General features: G+C 52.9%; 1 protein-coding gene and 1 non-coding gene across 2 annotated transcripts; both read left to right on the top strand.

Moving 5' to 3' along the window:
• Positions 1-44: 44 nt before the first annotated feature.
• VPS52 (VPS52 subunit of GARP complex) lies at positions 45-16,147 on the top strand. Its single transcript, XM_056132446.1, has 20 exons — positions 45-297; positions 1,633-1,717; positions 1,858-1,910; positions 2,472-2,547; positions 2,712-2,779; positions 3,724-3,899; positions 4,234-4,384; positions 4,789-4,889; positions 5,000-5,132; positions 5,260-5,317; positions 5,675-5,808; positions 6,234-6,389; positions 6,755-6,873; positions 7,279-7,402; positions 7,658-7,753; positions 7,836-7,943; positions 8,146-8,211; positions 14,706-14,817; positions 15,166-15,284; positions 15,455-16,147. The coding sequence occupies exons 1-20, from the start codon at positions 208-210 to the stop codon at positions 15,599-15,601; spliced, it is 2,172 nt and encodes a 723-aa protein (XP_055988421.1). The 5' UTR covers positions 45-207; the 3' UTR covers positions 15,602-16,147.
• On the top strand, positions 655-760 carry LOC130040530 (U6 spliceosomal RNA). Its single transcript, XR_008795011.1, has one exon. It is a non-coding gene; the product is annotated as a U6 spliceosomal RNA (small nuclear RNA).
• Positions 16,148-16,706: the final 559 nt, after the last annotated feature.

Raw genomic sequence — 16,706 nt, 5'->3', positions numbered from 1 at the left:
CGGCGGGTGTGGTGCCCGTCGGGCCGGCTCCCGTTTGTACTTGGTCGTGGTGGTTCGGGCTGGACGGGCGATGCGAATGTCGCTCAGTTGAACTCCGCTAACTGTCTGGAAACGGTTTAGCGCGGTGTCAGACAATAGGCCTTTTCGTTTCACACCGGCGAGCGAACCCGTCGGGACGGACTGTTGCCGGAAGTGAGGCCGCGCGGGATGGCAGCCGCCGCGACCATGGCGGCCGCCGCCCGGGAGATGGTGTTGCGGGCCGGGGCGGCGGACATGGAGGAGGAAGAGGGCCCGCTGGTGAGAACGCGGGGCTCGCTCTCCCCCTGGCCATCCTCGCGTCAGGAAGGCGGAGGCAGCGGCGGGGGCGCCGAGGCGACCTGTCTGGCTCGCCGTCCCCTTCTCGGATCGCACAGGAGCTTGCGCAGGGACCAGTGGGACCAACGCTCGGGTTCCGCGGACCTTTTTTTTTTTTTTTTTTAAACAAAAATCCCGTTAACCTCAGTATCTGCGGGGCCGACTAGAGCCCCGGGCGTATGGTAAAGGCTGTAGGACATCGGTCTCTAGGGCCGGCTTCTTAATCACCTTTGCCACTTACGTGGCTGGGTTATCCGGCAGTCAAATTACTCAACCTCCGCGTAAGTTGAGTTAAAACCTGTGCTTTTTCGGCAGCACGGATTCTAAAATTGGAAGGTTAGCGGGAAGGTTAGCCCGGTTTCTGCGCAAGGATGGCACACAAGTTGGCAAAATGTTCCACGTTAAAAAATAAAGATTTCCTATAAAGGCGGTGCATTAGCCTTAGATGAGTGACGGTATATGTTATATACCGTATATAAGGTATCACTGTATCACTGTCATCCCATTGATTGTCTGATTACTCGAGCAGGCTCCAATAATGTCTCTATTCCTCCCAGCCCTGAGATTTTAGCAGCTTCTTACTCGTCTTTTCCCAACAATTGGAGGTTCTTTCAGGGTCAGGGGAGTGAGACCTGTTATTGTTACTGTTTTTGGCATATCGAATACCCCATGGGGAGTTTGCCAGGCTCTGCCTGTGGGGACGGGATACCCTCGGTAGCTTGCCGGGCTCACCTAGAGGCATATATTTATATATTTCTCTCTATGAAACATATCTACTGTCTGAACCCCATCAGATAAGGTATATAAGGTATATAAAATATTATACAAAACAGTATATGAGGTAGCATCTGGCATGCATGGTAAAGGCTGTAGGACAGCACACAAACTGTATTAGCTGCTATTTTTTGGAAAGTTGGGACTCCTCGGATGGATTGCAAAAGAAGGTGTCTGGGCATCCTAAATTCTGTTCTTCCGTCTCCTCTGCAATTTCTAAATACTTTCATGCAGAACCCCCCCTCCCACCACCACCGTTTTTATGGTTCTTGTGTCTTTTTGTTGTTGTTTTTTGGGGGTCATGCCTGGTGTGTTGTTACACCCATCAGCTGTAAATGGTAGATGGGGCCAGTTTGGAACTGGAAAGTTTTCAGCTCAGTCCCAGTAAAAGTTCCCCCCCCCCCCAACAAACACACAAAGAGTTAGGATTATCCCATTATATCTTATTCTTTTCCTCTGTCCCCCCCCCCCCCCCCCGCATCTCATTATTCTGCGCCTCTCCAGGGGGGTGGTCCTGGTCTTCAGGAGCCGTTGCAACTTGGGGAGTTGGACATCACCTCTGATGAATTCATCCTGGATGAAGTGGATGGTATGTGACAGCCCTGGGCCGCTTTAAGGTGCTTAGAATCTGATGATGTGGGGACTGAACATAATAAAGTAGGATTGGTGGTCCATGTGGGGAGAGGGAGTTCTGAAACTGGAACCATTATGATGAACTTCTATTTCCAGTTCATATTCAGGCGAATCTGGAGGATGAATTAGTAAAGGAAGCTCTGAAAACGGTGAGTCTTTTCTGCTACACTGACTCATCCCTCTCCGTGCCCTCCCCTCAGAGACTCCTTGCCCTCCCCTCAAAGATGTATGAGCAGTTTTTTGTTTGTTTTTGTTTTTGCTTTTGGGGGTCACACCCAGCTATGCTCACTGGCTCTGCACTCAGGAATTACTCCTGGCAGTGCTTGAGGGACCATATAGGATGCCAGGGATTGAACTCGGGTCGGCCTTGTGCAAGGCAAACGCCCTACCCACTGTACTATTGCTCCATCCCCCATTTAAGCAGTTTTTGCTCTGGACCATCACTTGATGTCTTACCTTCTGATCCAATATCCTTTCTCTGAGACTTTTTACTTTTTGGGTTTTGTTTTTTGCCCACATTGGGCTGTGCTCAGGGCTTACTACTGGCTCTGTGCTCAGGGATCAGTGCTGGCAGGGTCATGGGAACTTTTCAGATTCCAGGGATAAAACCTGGATGGCCTGCATGCAAGGCAAGTGCCTTACCCACTGTACCATGGCTCCAGCCCTTCCTTGGTGCTTTCTCCTGACCTGCTGTGCTCATATTGTCCCAGGGTGTGGATCTCCGTCACTATTCGAAGCAAGTGGAGCTGGATCTACAGCAGATTGAACAGAAATCCATCCGGGATTGTATCCTCCCACAGGGAAAGGGTGGTGTCGCTGAAGTCGGGATTTGGGGTGCAAACAGCTTGGTGAGGCTGACACTTTCCCTTGGAGGTTTCAGACACCTCAGGAAGAAATTGCAGGTCAAAGATTTTGACTTCGTGGTGAACACCTTGACTTTTGTGGGTCAGATATTCAGGAGAGCGAAAACATAGCATCTCTGCACAACCAGATCACGGCCTGTGACGCTGTCCTGGAGGTTAGTCAGCAGCCTTGGACCTCTAGTGCCCCTGAACTGGACTGCTCTGTGCTGTTGTTTGTTCAAGTTTTATTTGTTTGGCTCTTCCAAGCAATGCTTGGCAATTCTCCATCAACTAGGCCAGTGGTGCAGTGGAAGGACCTAGGGATGGGGTGCTGCTCGGGCCCTGGGGGCAGCCGTTATCCAGCTCCCCCTGTCAGTTCTCTGAGCTGGATCCAGTGATGCTTGGTTATGGTGCGGGGGATTGAACTGGGGGTTGCCACTGCAAGGCAAGTGCTTTAACCTTTGTAATTATCGGTCCAGCTTCTTGGGTATCTTTTCTTTATTTTGAGGTGGGGGGTGGGGTACTTCCTGTGATGTTCGGGCTTTTCCTGGCTCTGTGCTCAGGAGTGACCCCAGTGATCTTAAAAGTGCCATATATGCTCAGACGCACCACATATGGTGCCAGGATTGACGCTTGGGTCAATTGGAAGCACTTTAATCTCTGTACTTACTATCGTTTTGACACAATTCTCTGATGCCATTAAAAAAAATTGTATTTTATTTTGGTTTTGACTTTTGAGCCACAACCAGCAGTGCTCAAGGCTCCTCCTGGCTCTGCACTCAGGGATCACTCCTCACAATTTCAGGGGACCCTGTGGGATTGAACCCTGGTTGGCCATATGCAAGGCAAGCACTCTACTGGCTGGTGCCTTTCTAAGGTCGCGTCAGTGTCTGGGCATGGTGAGAGGGGACAGAGTCGTTCTCAGGATGACGTCACTGACTTGTGCTGTCCCTGCCACACTAATTATTGCCAGTGGCCTCTGGGGTGCCTCATCCCTCATCACTCCCTGCCCTCAGCGGGATCCTCATAGACACTGGAGATGTTACCAGGGCTCTGAGGTGTCCCCTGTCCCCTGCCACCCCGGTGGCAGCCCTCCAGCAGTTCCTTCTGTCCTCCGCAGCGTATGGAGCAGATGCTGGGAGCTTTTCAGAGTGACCTCAGCTCCATAAGCTCTGAGATCCGGACACTGCAGGAACAGTCCGGCGCCATGAACATTCGCCTTCGAAACCGCCAGGCAGTTCGTGGCAAGCTGGGGGAGCTGGTTGACGGCCTGGTGGTGCCCTCTGCTCTGGTCACGTGAGTTATGGGCAGGAAGGGGCCCAGTGTCTTGACTGCAGGTCAGTGGGCTTAGGTGGCCAGCAGGTGCCTTCCAGAAACTGATGGGTAACCGGCAGCTCTTTCTAGCCTCAGTGCATGCTTTAGGCACCCTAAGTTAGGCAGCATCCAGGTCGGGCATGTCGTTAGGGGGTCCCAGGCTTATGGTGGTAGGGGGAGTGAGACGGGGGATATATCTGGGAACAGAAACTTTGTATCTGCGGCTTGACTAGATAATCTGGTAGGAGAAGTGTGAGGAGAGAGAGGCTTCTGGTGCCCTCCTAACTCACCCCTCAACCTGTTCCCTACTCCCTAGGGCAATCCTGGAGGCGCCAGTGACCGAGCCCCGGTTCCTGGAGCAGCTGCAGGAGCTGGACGCCAAGGCGGCGGCTGTGCGGGAGCAGGAAGCTCGAGGCACGGCGGCTTGTGCGGATGTCCGAGGTGTACTGGACCGGCTCCGGGTGAAGGTAGGAGAAGGGGAACACTCTCAACACCAGAACGAGCCTGCCAGAACTTTCCTGGTGTTCCCTGGCGGAGCTCCTTGTCTTTGCTGTTACCTGGCAAAGCTCATCCTTATGCCTCCGGGTTCTCGGAACATTGGGCTGGAGCGATAGTACAGCGGGTAGGGCGCTTGCCTTACATGAGGCCAACCTGGGCTTGATCCCCAGCATCCTGTGTGGTCCCCCAAGTACTGCCAAGAGTACTTCCTGAGTGCAGAGCCAGAAGTAACTTCTGAGCACTGCTGAGTATAGCCCCCAAACAAAAAGAAAATCAAAAGATTGTTGAAGGGGTAGTCTGCCTTCTGCTGCACATTCCTGCCTCACAAATGAGATAGCGGCCACACCTCACATCCTGTGTTTGGTTCCTCCAGGCTGTGACCAAGATCCGGGAGTTCATCCTTCAGAAGATCTATTCCTTCCGAAAGCCAATGACCAACTATCAGATCCCCCAGACAGCCCTGCTGAAGTACAGGTCGCCTCCTGAGACATGTTTGGGAGGGAGGGGGCCCGGGGTGCCCATTATCTGGTCTCAGGTCAGGTCGTGTGCCTGCGGGGAGGCTCACCCAGCCATGGGCCTTCCAGGTTCTTCTATCAGTTCCTGCTGGGCAACGAGCGAGCGACGGCCAAGGAGATCAGAGACGAGTATGTGGAGACCCTGAGCAAGATCTACCTGTCTTACTACCGCTCTTACCTGGGTCGGCTCATGAAGGTCCAGGTGAGGCCAGGGTGGGGCGGCCGAGCCCCCGGCTGGCCAGGTGGTGGTGGGGGGGGGGTCAGCGGGAGAGGAGTCTTTGGAAGGCTCTGGGGAGAGGGAGCTGCCAGTTCTCTCTTCTCTTCTCCAGTACGAGGAGGTTGCTGAGAAGGACGACCTCATGGGTGTGGAAGATACCGCCAAGAAGGATATCCTAGAGCTGGGGACCCCTGTGTCAGGCCTCAAGAATTAGGGGCTTCTGCCTGCAGCCTCAGAGGCGCTGCGTCTTAGTGGGGCCAAAGCTGTTGAGATGGGATAAAAGCCCTGGGCCCTGGCCCCAGAAACATGCACCATCATTTCGGGTCGCCGCGTCACCTGAAAGTGAGGGCCCGGGCTGTCAAGGCTCCCTGAAGTTTGCTCACTCATAGTGGGGGCAGCGGGACTCCGGGCCCTGGGGAACAGGGACCTCCAGGCCGGGTCTGGCGGCTGGGGTCCCCCGAGCGCCTGGGCCGCGGCTCGTCGTCCTCCTTGTGCTCCGCTTGCTTTCCCTGACTCTGAGCCCTCACGATTCTTCTCGAAGCCCTCCCTGCGCAGCAGGAACACCATCTTCACCCTGGGCACTCGGGGCTCCGTCATCTCCCCCACTGAGCTGGAGGCGCCCATCCTGGTGCCCCACACGGCCCAGCGCGGGGAGCAGCGGGTAGGTGGGGGAGATGCCCGGTGTGGTCCTGGGGCACGGGGTGGGGCTCTTGGTGTGCAGGGGCTCATGCTGGCCGGGTAGCGGAGGCCGTCAGGGAGACCCGCCAGGGCAGGGGAGGCAGGCTGCTCTCTGCACACCCCCTGCGGGTCCCATGGGGGTGCACGACATGGCCTGTGAGCTCCCAGTAGCCAGGGTTGGGAGCTGGGGAGACAGTTCAGTGGGTTGGGAGCTTGATTTGCACACAGCTGACCCAGGTAGATCCCCAGCGCCACCTGCGGTCCCCTGGTCCCCTCCAGGAGTGACTGAGCACAGCTGATAGGGCCCCAAATGCCAAAACACAAAATATCCAGGCTTGCTGATTCTGTGTCGTTGCACCTGCGTGCTAGTTTGGGGTGCATTGCTCTCTTTTCTCCCTCCTATCCCAGTACCCGTTTGAGGCCCTCTTCCGCAGCCAGCACTACGCCCTTCTAGACAATTCCTGCCGCGAATATCTTTTCATCTGCGAGTTCTTTGTGGTGTCCGGCCCAGCCGCACATGACCTCTTCCACGCTGTCATGGGCCGGACTCTCGGCATGACCCTGGTAAGCGCCCCAGGCTTGGGCTTCTCGGCCCATCCCCTGCTCAGGACGGGGGATGTTACCAGGATCTTTATTCTGTATGCACACTGTGACTTTTCACAAAAGCCCCCAATGCCTGGGACCCTTGGGGAGATCCCCTGCCGCCGCCCCATGTGAGGCAAAGCCCTTGAAACCTGAGGGGCCCGCCCTAGAGTCGCTGGCTCCGAGCTCTGCCCCCAGGGGCAGGTGGTCGGGGATCTGTGAGCACAGAAGCCCTCTCAGGCGGCCAGGGGAGGACTCAGTGCCGAGGTGGACATCTTCCTCTGAGAGCCGGTCCACAGCTGCGTGGAAGGAGAGTAACCTGCTCTCGCACCATTCCCGCCCTGCAGAAGCACCTGGAGTCCTACCTCACCGACTGCTACGACGCCATCGCGGTCTTTCTCTGCATCCACATTGTCCTCCGCTTTCGCAACATCGCTGCCAAGAGGGACGTGCCCGCCCTGGACAGGTCGCTGAGCCCTGTGTGCCTTGTACTTCCACCATCTTCCGTGACCCTGCTCTGACCCTGGGGCTCCCGTATGTTGCTTGCTTTCATCTGCTTTCCCAATAGCCGCTGCTGATCAGCTTCCTGGTTTTGGGTTTTTTTTTTTTTTGGCTTTTTTTTTTTTTTGGTCTTTTGGGTCACATCCAGCGATGCTCAGGGGTTACAACTGGCTCTGAACTCAGGAATCACTCCTGGCAGTGCTGGGGGACCAGTGGGATGCTGGGGATCGAAGCCAGGTTGGCCGTGTGCAAGTCAAACGCCATCACCACTTACTATCACTCCTGATCAGCTTCCTTCGCCCCGAATCTCGTCCCCTGTCCCCTAGCACACGTTTCCTGTCTGCTAATCTGGTCCGGATCACATCCACAGGTACTGGGAGCAGGTGCTTGCCCTGCTGTGGCCACGGTTTGAGCTGATCCTAGAGATGAATGTCCAGAGCGTCCGCAGCACTGACCCTCAGCGTCTCGGGGGCCTGGATACGCGGCCCCACTATGTGAGGAGAGGGCGAGGGTTATGGGTTCTGGAAAGGCAGGGAGTTGCGGTTTTGTGTGTGTGTGTGTGTGTGTGTGTGTGTGTGTGTGTGTGTTGGAGGGTGGCAGGCAGCCCCACTGGGATGTCATGGGCCTATGCACGAAGGTCACTGCCTGGCAGGGAGGTCGACGTAGGGCAGATCGGGCACTGGGGGTTGGCCCCACCGAAAGCTTGTCAGGAGGTTGAACCGATGGGTGATTTCCCTCTCCCCTCACAGATCACACGCCGCTACGCAGAGTTCTCGTCTGCCCTCGTCAGCATCAATCAGACAATCCCCAACGAACGGACCCTGCAGCTGCTGGGACAGCTCCAGGTGAGGCGAGTGCAACAGGCCAGAGAGCAAGGTGGGCGCCCAGACCTTTGTCCTCTCCGACACCCCGTCTTGGCCCCTGCAGGTGGAAGTGGAGAACTTTGTCCTTCGAGTGGCAGCTGAGTTCTCCTCGAGGAAGGAGCAGCTTGTGTTTCTGATCAATAACTATGACATGATGCTGGCGGTGCTGATGGTAATGAGCGCCTGCGCCCTGGCGCCCCTTCCCTGTTCCCCCAGAACCCTCTGCTCCACTGGGCGCACCCTGCTCCTTGGCTCCAGGAGGGCCAAGATCACATTAGTCTGCTTCTGTGTTAAATCTGAATTCTGGGATGGGTCCGGCATAGCCCTGGGAGGGTGGAGGCAGGGGGCTTTTCAGACCTGTTATCTTCCCCTAGGAGCGGGCTGCAGATGACAGCAAAGAGGTGGAGAGTTTCCAGCAGCTGCTCAATGCACGGACCCAGGTAGGGGCGTGGGGTGAGGAGAGCTGGGGTTACACCCTGTGTGCTGTTTCAGTGCAGGGGGGTGAGCTGGGGGTGCAGCAGTTAAGGAACACCAGCCGAGGAACTCCGGGACTGGAATAATAGAAGCTATTTACGACACGCTGTTATTGGTCTCTTCTCTGTCCTTTATTTTTAACCACACAGATGCAGGAACGCATCTGCATCTGGGCAGTATGAGTGTCAGTCCCTCTGTCGCCCCTCGTCCTTCCTCACACACAGCTACCTCTTAGCATGTTCTTGCTCCTGGGAGTCTGGTGGTGGAAATGCCAGAACAATCAGCAGGTTCTTTTTAAGTGTTATCAAAATGGAAACACAGGACTTATTCCTGTTTTTCATGCATAGTTCTTTTTCCGTCTGGCAATGTATATTCTACTCCTATATAATGTGACATTCTGTGAGCATAGCATAATAATCTAGGAGTAATCATTGGGAATGGTTTTTTTTTTGCTTTTTTGGGTCACACCCAGCGATGCACAGGAGTTACTTCTGGTTCATGCACTCAGAAATCTCTCCTGGCAGTGCTCGGGGGACCATATGGGTTGCTGGGAATCAAACCTGGGTCTGCCGCATGCAAGGCAAATGCCCTACCTGCTGTGCTATTGCTCCAACCCCAACGGAGTTATTTTCTTTTAATGTTTGGGTTTTTTTGCTACCTAATGCGTTATCTTTTTAAACAATTTTATGGTCCCGTCCCATTACCGTCTACCCACAATGGGAAGAGAATTATGGTTCTCCCCACTGTGGGAAAGAGCTTTATTGGCAACATGCTAGCAGGTTGGATGATGGTGGACTCATGATCTCAAAGGAACCACTTTGTCCACGTGGTTGCAGGAAGGCGTTTTTCTCAGGAAAGAAGAGAGAAGAATAGATGGGTTGAGGGCCAGTGGGCACCAGAACAAACAATTCTCCCTGTGCTGACCTCCCGAGGGACACTTGATTTTATCTACAAATCTAAACAGTGAGCCCAAAATAAGCAACACCGGCCTTATGGCTAGGCTTTCAGGGTGGACGGGAGAGTAAGACCAGGACAGGTGCCTTGTCTCGGAGTTTGCTCCTCCTGTTTTGTTTGGGCCAGTTTCACATTTCCACAGTCTCATGGGATTGGGTCCCTGGGCTCAGATCTGGCTCCTTCCTGCTGATCAGCTCATGGGGGATGGTGGGATGGGGGCAGAGTAGAATGCATGGGCTTGGTGAGATTTCTTTTGAAATATCGGAAGTATTAATGGTTCTCAGAGATCACTCCTGGCAGTGCTCTGGGGACCATAGGGGGTGGCAGGGATGGAACCCAGTTGGTAGTGTCCAAGGCAAATTGCTTGGAACCCAGTTGGTCACGTCCAAGGCAAATTACTCTGGCTCTCACTTTTTTACTTCTAAGTACTAAATTTATTTAGAATTTCTGTTATTGTTTTTTGGCTACACCCAGTGGTGCTCAGGACTTAGTCCTGGCTCTGTGCTCGGGGATCACTCGTGAGGGATTTGGGACCCTATGGCATACCGGATGTCAGAACTGGGCCAGACGTGCAGGCAAGCACTCTATGTACTGTACTGTCTCTCTGGCCCCGAACTGTGCTATATGGATAACGCTTGGTCTAGAGCTATTTCTGGAAAATTCCTCTTTCCCCACTTGATCTGTAGAACTTCCCTGTCACAGAGCAAAACTCAAGATGTGCTTCTTTATTTTTGTTTTGGGGCCTACCCAGCTGTGCTCAGGGATGACTCCTGGCTCACTGCTCAGCGATTTTATCTTGGTGGGACTTGGGAGACCATATGTGGCGCCAGGGATTGAACCCGGGTTGGTCAGATGTAAGTCAAGTGTCCTCTCACTCTGGGCCATCTATCTTTATTTTCCCCTCCTCCTCCCACCTCCCTTTGTGGTTGTCGTTGGGAGACAGGGTTGCACACGTGCCTGGCTGCCGTGTCTGCACAGCTATTGATTTTTAGCTGGGATGCCTGCCGAGGGATGCTGGAGGTTGTGGTCCATGCCCTTGACCACAGTGCTCATTGAGGCTTGCCTCCTGGTTCTGCTGGCACATGCACTCCATGGGGGTTCACGGTCTTCATGGAGGTACCTAAGTTATGGTTGTGCTCACCAAAAAATGCTCCTCTGCTCACGCAGTGCTCCCCATGATCATGTGTCCTGATCATGGCACTAGCACATCTTTTTAGTTGCGGTGCTCAATAGTATCCCCCCTATTTTTGATGGGGTTTTCATATACCTGTCTTAATATAACCAGAAATCTCTCACTTTTGGCCACACCTAGTAGTGCTCAGGGCTTTCTCCTGCCTCTGTGATATCTAGCTCAGTGATCACTCCTGGTGGTGTGTTAAGGATCACATGTCATGTCAGGGATCAAATCCAGGTCCTAGTCACTGCACTATTGCTCTTGCCCCTTACTGGAAATCTCCTGTGACACCAGGGATCACAGAGCTGCTGTGATCACACTTGGTGCATGTGGACACCAGGGATTTGAACTTGTGACCATAGGCTGGTGGCTGAGCCACTGCACTATTCCTCCAGAGCTTTCACTTCCTCTTTAGACTACTTAGAAACAGGTTTTTTTTTTTTAAATATTATATTGTTTAGTGATAAGTTTAGGGATCAGAGAGAGAGTACAGAATTAAAGCTCATGTCTTGGGGCTGGAGCGATAGCACAGCAGGTAGAGTGTTTGCCTTGCATGCAGCCGACCTGGGTTCGATTCTCAGCATCCCATATGGTCCCCCGAGCACCTCCAGGAGTAATTCCTGAGTGCATGAGCCAGGAATAACCCCTGTGCATCGCCGGCTGTGACCCAAAAAGCAAAAAAAAAAAAAAGGAAAGCTCATGTCTTTCGCAATCCTGGTTTGATCCTTGGCACCATAGGTGGTCGCCCCCCAGTCCCAGCACTGCCAGGAGTGATCATCCCATCCCTGAGCACTGATCCAGGAGTCAACCCTGAGCACCACTGGGTGGGTCCAGAGCTCCCCCCCCCCCCCATATACACATCTCCCCTAAAAAAAAGGTTTAAAAAGAAAAGGTTAAGTTTACATGTTTGGCATAGCTGGAACCACCACAGGCTTCGCTACATATAATTTGAGGGTGCTTGGGACTGTTGTGGACCTGGGCGCAGGGGAATCCGTTGATGAGGTGAGCTGGCCATGGTTAGGGGAGAGGAAATGGTCGTCCTCTCATGGACAGGAGTATCAGCTCAGCTCAGCATTCCGGAGCCCCTGATCACGGAGAGGTACCCTGGGGAACAGAAGTGCTGTGGGGTTTCCCGGGGTCAGGGCAGCAGCCGCCAGTGATTCCTGTCCTGTGTGGGCTGCCATTTGGTACTGTGGGGAAACTGGTTTCCTCAAGAACCCCTGAGCATTCAGTGTGGCCCAAACCCCCAAAAGAAGGGCTATTAATGCCTGCCACAAATGTCAGCCCTGTGCGGTCTCCCTGATGTGGTCTGGTGTTTTCTCCTCGCGTTGTCTGCTTGCAAGGTGTTTCCAGTGGTGAGTAGTGGCCTGTGCCTCAGGGCCTCCCATTTTAGGGCAGGTTTCCCTGTTAACCGAACTTCCCTTTGCAACCCTCTCTCAGTCCCCCACTATTCCATTAGGTTTTTTGGTTTGGGGACCACAGCCAACAGTATTCAGGAGCTACCCTTGTGTTCAGGGACTGTGCAGTGCCAGGGACTGAACCCAAGTCTCCCGCATGCAAATATGCACTTGGCCCTTTGCCAGCCCCCTCTGTTACTCTGTTGAGAGTTTGGATTATTGCATTTAGGCCACTGCAATAAGTTGAGTTTGGTTATTTACTCTCCAAAAGTGTTATGGACAAAGTTCCTTCATTCTAGGAAGGTCCATTCTTGGAACTCTCTTGTGTCATATTAGTTACCTGACCACCTTCAGTGGACATAACTGGATGTTTTATGGGATAAACAAAAGAGATTTTACTTGAAAATGGAAGTTGTTTATTTTTATTTTTTTGTTTGGGGCCACACCTGGGTTCAGGGCTTACTCCTGGCAGGGCTCAGGGGACCGTGTGTGGTACTGGGGATTGAACCCAGGTCGGCCATGTACAAAGCAGGCACCCTACTTGCTGTACACTTCTCTCTGCCCTGGAAGTTGGCGGGGTTTTTTTGTTTTGTTTTTCGTTTTTTGCTTTTTGGGTCATACCTGGCGATGCACAGGGGTTACTCCTGGCTCTTCACTCAGGAATTACTCCTGGCGGTGCTCGGGGGACCATGTGGAATGCTGGGGATCGAACCCAGGTCAGCCACATGCAAGGCAAATGCCCTACCCGCTGTGCTATCGCTCTGGCCCCTGGAAGTTGATTATTTTTAAATGAAATAAAAACTTCACTTTTACCTTATAAGTGTTTCCTCTCTGGATTGGGTTTTTCCCTCTGTTTTAGCACCGCCGCTCCTCTTCCTCCTTGGGCCCACCCATTTCCCTCGTGATTTTGAGTTAGGTCTTATGTATCATACCCTTCGTCTGTATGAGGCAGTTTTTAAAAACACCTCATATTTAAACAAAAATTGTCTTAATTAAAGTGGCATTCAAGGTTCCCCCTTGACCTCATAGATGAGGTTCCAGGCAGGATCCGTATATGGTCTCTAATATCACTTTCCAATCTTTAGATTTTCCTTTCATCTTTGTGTCCCTTTTGACAATTGATTTGCAGAGAAACTGAGTCATTTCTTTCTGTAGAGTGGTGTTCAGTGTGAGTTCTGCTAATTGCGTTCCATGGTGTAGCTAAACCATAACTCTTCCCAGGAATATGTAGTTCTGTGGACAGGACTGGTCAGATTCCAGTAGATTGTTTCTATGGTGACGATCGAGAGAGTGGTGTGTTCTTCTTCAGGAGCACACGATGTCTTCCTGGCTCTGTCAACTGGCAGTGACTGCTGCCTTGATGCATTAATTAGATTTCTATACCTCTCGGTGCCTTGGGATCTCCATCCCCTAGACTGTCTGTGTCTATGTCATTTCTTCTTTTTAAATTCCAATTTGCTGTGTCATTCTTCAGCCTTTCCAATCTATTTGACCTTAAGACTCGGGGCTTTTGTTTGTTTGTTTTTCTTTATCTTTGACTTTTGTTTTTTAAACAGGGTTTTTTTTTTGGGGGGGGGCGCTCCCAAGCAGTGCTCAGGGGTGGGCCAGTGATTCCATGCAGGGGCCTGAGCATCCTCCCATTGGTGTCAGGGATACCTGGATCATGTCAGCACTGCTTCCAGGCCACACTTGGGCCACACCTGGCAGTGTTCAGGGGACCATGTGGTGCAAGGAATGGGACCTGCAGTGGGTGATGGTCCACCATGACCATTGGACTGTTTTCAGCTTCAATTAAAAGATTTGCTATCAGGGGCTGGAGATATAGTGTGTGGGTAAGGCACTTGCCCTCCAAGTGGACAGCTTAGGTTCAATCCCTGGCATCACATATGGCCCCTTGAGTACCACTGGGAGTGATCTCTGAGTGCATAACCAGGAATGAGCCCTGAGCATGGCCGGGTGTGTCCCAAAACAAAAGTTTTATTGGGGCCTGAGGAATGGCTCAAAGGACAGGAGCACTTGTTTTGCATTTGGTTTTGATCTTGAGCACTGCAGGGGCCCTTGAATTGCCAGAAGAAATTCCAGAGCAACCAAACCAGGAACTCCCAGGTACCACCAAAAGTGACTCCAAAACCAGTCTAAGTAAGAAATTTTATCTGAAAAGTTAGATTTTTAGCTTTTGTCCTAACCTTATCCTTTTTTTTTTTTTTTGCTTTTTGGGTCACACCTGGCGATGCTCAGGGGTTACTCCTGGCTTTGCACTCAGCAATTACTCCTGGCGGTGCTCCGGGGACCATATGGGATGCTGAGAATCAAACCCGGGTTGGCCGCGTGCAAGGCAAACACCCTTCCCACTCCAGCCCCAAGCCTGTCCATTCTTAATCTTGTCGATTAATTTTCTTGTGTCTTTTAAGTTCTTGAACATTTTATACAGAATATGTAGTTGCTGCCTATAAAACAGCTCTGATGTTGGCAGTCTTCGCTGGTTGAATTTTATGGTTTTTTGTCTGTACTGGCACTCTTGGTGGCTTGCTTTTATATGCCTAGTGGTCTTTGAGTTCATTGCTTGATCTTAATTAGGGGTGTCATGTGGACCAAATTGAGGCTTGGGGGATTTAACTTCAGAGAGAGATTGCCTTTGCTTTTGCGTTAAAGAGGAAAAAGACTGTCTCTGCGGTCTCACCTCATGTCTGTGTAGACCCCTCTCAGAGGCGTTCATGAAGAGTCTGGACTCTACTGCCCCACTCAGGGCTGGCGTCAGGCTGGGTTTCCTGAGGGAGTTATTTCCGCTTCCCTTCTGGGGGCCCTCCTCCCCTTCTTCCTGCCCCTCTCCTCCCAGCCTGGGACTGTAGTAAGGATCCTGCCCAGTCACGATGCAAGAATTGGGCAAATCTGCTGATACCAGATGATTTGATTCTGTATGTGTGTGTTTCTTCAGGAATTCATCGAAGAGTTGCTCTCGCCCCCTTTTGGGGGCCTGGTGGCATTCGTGAAGGAAGCTGAGGGTTTGATTGAACGTGGACAGGCTGAGCGACTTCGAGGGGAAGAAGGTATGGGACGGTGTCTTCAGGTAGGGCCAGTGGTAAGAGGAACAGGAAACACCCACAAGCGACCGGAGATGGCACAGGAGGGGAGGTCAGGTAGTGCCCTTCATGCAGGCTAGCCTAGACTGAATTCCGGTTCCCTGAGCACTGCCAGGGCTTAGTCCTGAGCTCACAGCCACCCTCTAGGTGTGGCCCCAAAACCAAGGGAAAGTATTAGAACGAGGGAACAGAACAGGAAAAGGCTGGTAGGATCCCCAGAGATCCTTGGGGAATGAGGGCGACTGTGCCAGGGGACAGGCTTAGTGGGGTGTCAGAGCACACAGCCTGGTCCCTGAGACTTTCCTCCTCTCTCAGCCCGGGTTACTCAGCTGATCCGGGGCTTTGGTAGTTCCTGGAAGTCATCAGTGGAGTCTCTGAGTCAGGATGTCATGCGGAGTTTCACCAACTTCAGAAATGGAACCAGTATCATCCAGGTGATCTGTAGCCCCCAGCCCTGCTACCTCTGTCACTCTGTTCCCTGGTCTCGGTCTCATGCCAGTGACCCTTTAGCTTCCGCTGCCCCAAGTTCTGCATGAGCTCGGACCTGAGTCCTCCCCATCCCTCGCAGCACCCCACACTCCTATCTGTCTCTTTCTCCCCCCAGGGAGCCCTGACTCAGCTGATCCAGCTCTACCATCGCTTCCACCGGGTCCTGTCTCAGCCCCAACTCCGCGCCCTCCCTGCGCGGGCTGAGCTCATCAACATTCACCACCTCATGGTGGAGCTCAAGAAGCACAAGCCCAACTTCTGATGAGCGGGACCTGGGGACCTGCAATCTTCTCCATGGACTTCAGTGCCCCACCCTGTCCCCTTCTTCTGGGCTCCCCTTCCGGTCTCCCTTGCCTCCCCGGTCCTAGACGACATGCTTCAGCTACCTTCATCCCCAGGATGCTGCCTCGTACGGATGCTGGACCCACTTGGCTTCTGGACCACCCCATGTCTTCAGATGTTGTGGGGTCACTTCTCCCTGGACTCACAAAATGACATTTTTCATTGTCCCAGTTTTGTCATCTCCTCCTCCCTCTGCAGCCCTCACTACCCCAAGGCTCTTCTTCCCCCAGCAACACTGTTGCTGCTTCAATCTACTGTTCTCTCAGCTCTGATTACCATGGCCTACGATGTGAAACCTCAGCTCAGAGAATTAATGGGGAGAGAGCCTGCCTGGCTCGGGGCCATTGATTCTCCCCTGCCCCCCGCCCCCCCCCCCCCCCACACACACATTGCCCTTCAAAGTGATTTCTTTTTGACCTCAGCAACCTGAACACTAACCACTGCCTTCCTGGCGTGAGACTTCCTCCAAGGTCAGTCTGCAAAAAACAGTAAATGTTTAATATGATGCAGCACTCTCTTCCTGCTTTCTCCTTCCTGGTGTTAACCAGCCCATCGTCCCATATTTGTTGCTCATAGGACAGGATTGGTGTGAAAGCAGGTTGGTTCAGGCGCTGCAGAATAGGGACTTGGCCCCAAACACCACCTTCTTACCTTGGGGCTTGTGTCATATATCATGCATTGCTGGTGGAGGATGTAGGTGAATGCTGAGAAGGGAAATCTCGGCAGTGAAGGGGCCTCAAGGTCACCCTGGCGCCCTGATGGGGTGCTTGAGTCTCAGCTGACTCTGGGACTGTTTCCTTCGCAGCATTTCCCTTGCTTCTGTCAGGGCCCCTGCTAAGAGCTGCGGCACCCACACTGTTCTCAGTGTGCATCTCGCCCATTGTGTTTAACTGGAATCTGCCGGTGCCACTGCCTCTGGTCTCATCTAGAGCAGAAAGACCGGGGAGGTTGCACACAACAGGGGAAAACGTCCATTTGGGGGATTCCAGCTCTGCAGTCTAATAAATCGCCTTCTGCGCCCATGG

Source organism: Sorex fumeus, unplaced genomic scaffold (assembly GCF_029834395.1).
Source record: "Sorex fumeus unplaced genomic scaffold, SorFum_2.1 ptg000094l, whole genome shotgun sequence".
Lineage (NCBI taxonomy): Eukaryota > Metazoa > Chordata > Mammalia > Eulipotyphla > Soricidae > Sorex > Sorex fumeus.
Note: the sequence above shows the minus strand (reverse complement) of the source record. Positions and strands in the feature narration are given on the sequence as shown.

Bases quoted from the DNA above. Each gene is read 5' to 3' on its own strand.
- VPS52 (XM_056132446.1), top strand. From the start codon at position 208: ATGGCAGCCGCCGCGACCATGGCGGCCGCCGCCCGGGAGATGGTGTTG. The intron at 4,890-4,999 runs GTCGCCTCCTGA...TGGGCCTTCCAG, and splicing joins ACAGCCCTGCTGAAGTACAG to GTTCTTCTATCAGTTCCTGC. The intron at 15,285-15,454 runs GTGATCTGTAGC...TTCTCCCCCCAG, and splicing joins ATGGAACCAGTATCATCCAG to GGAGCCCTGACTCAGCTGAT.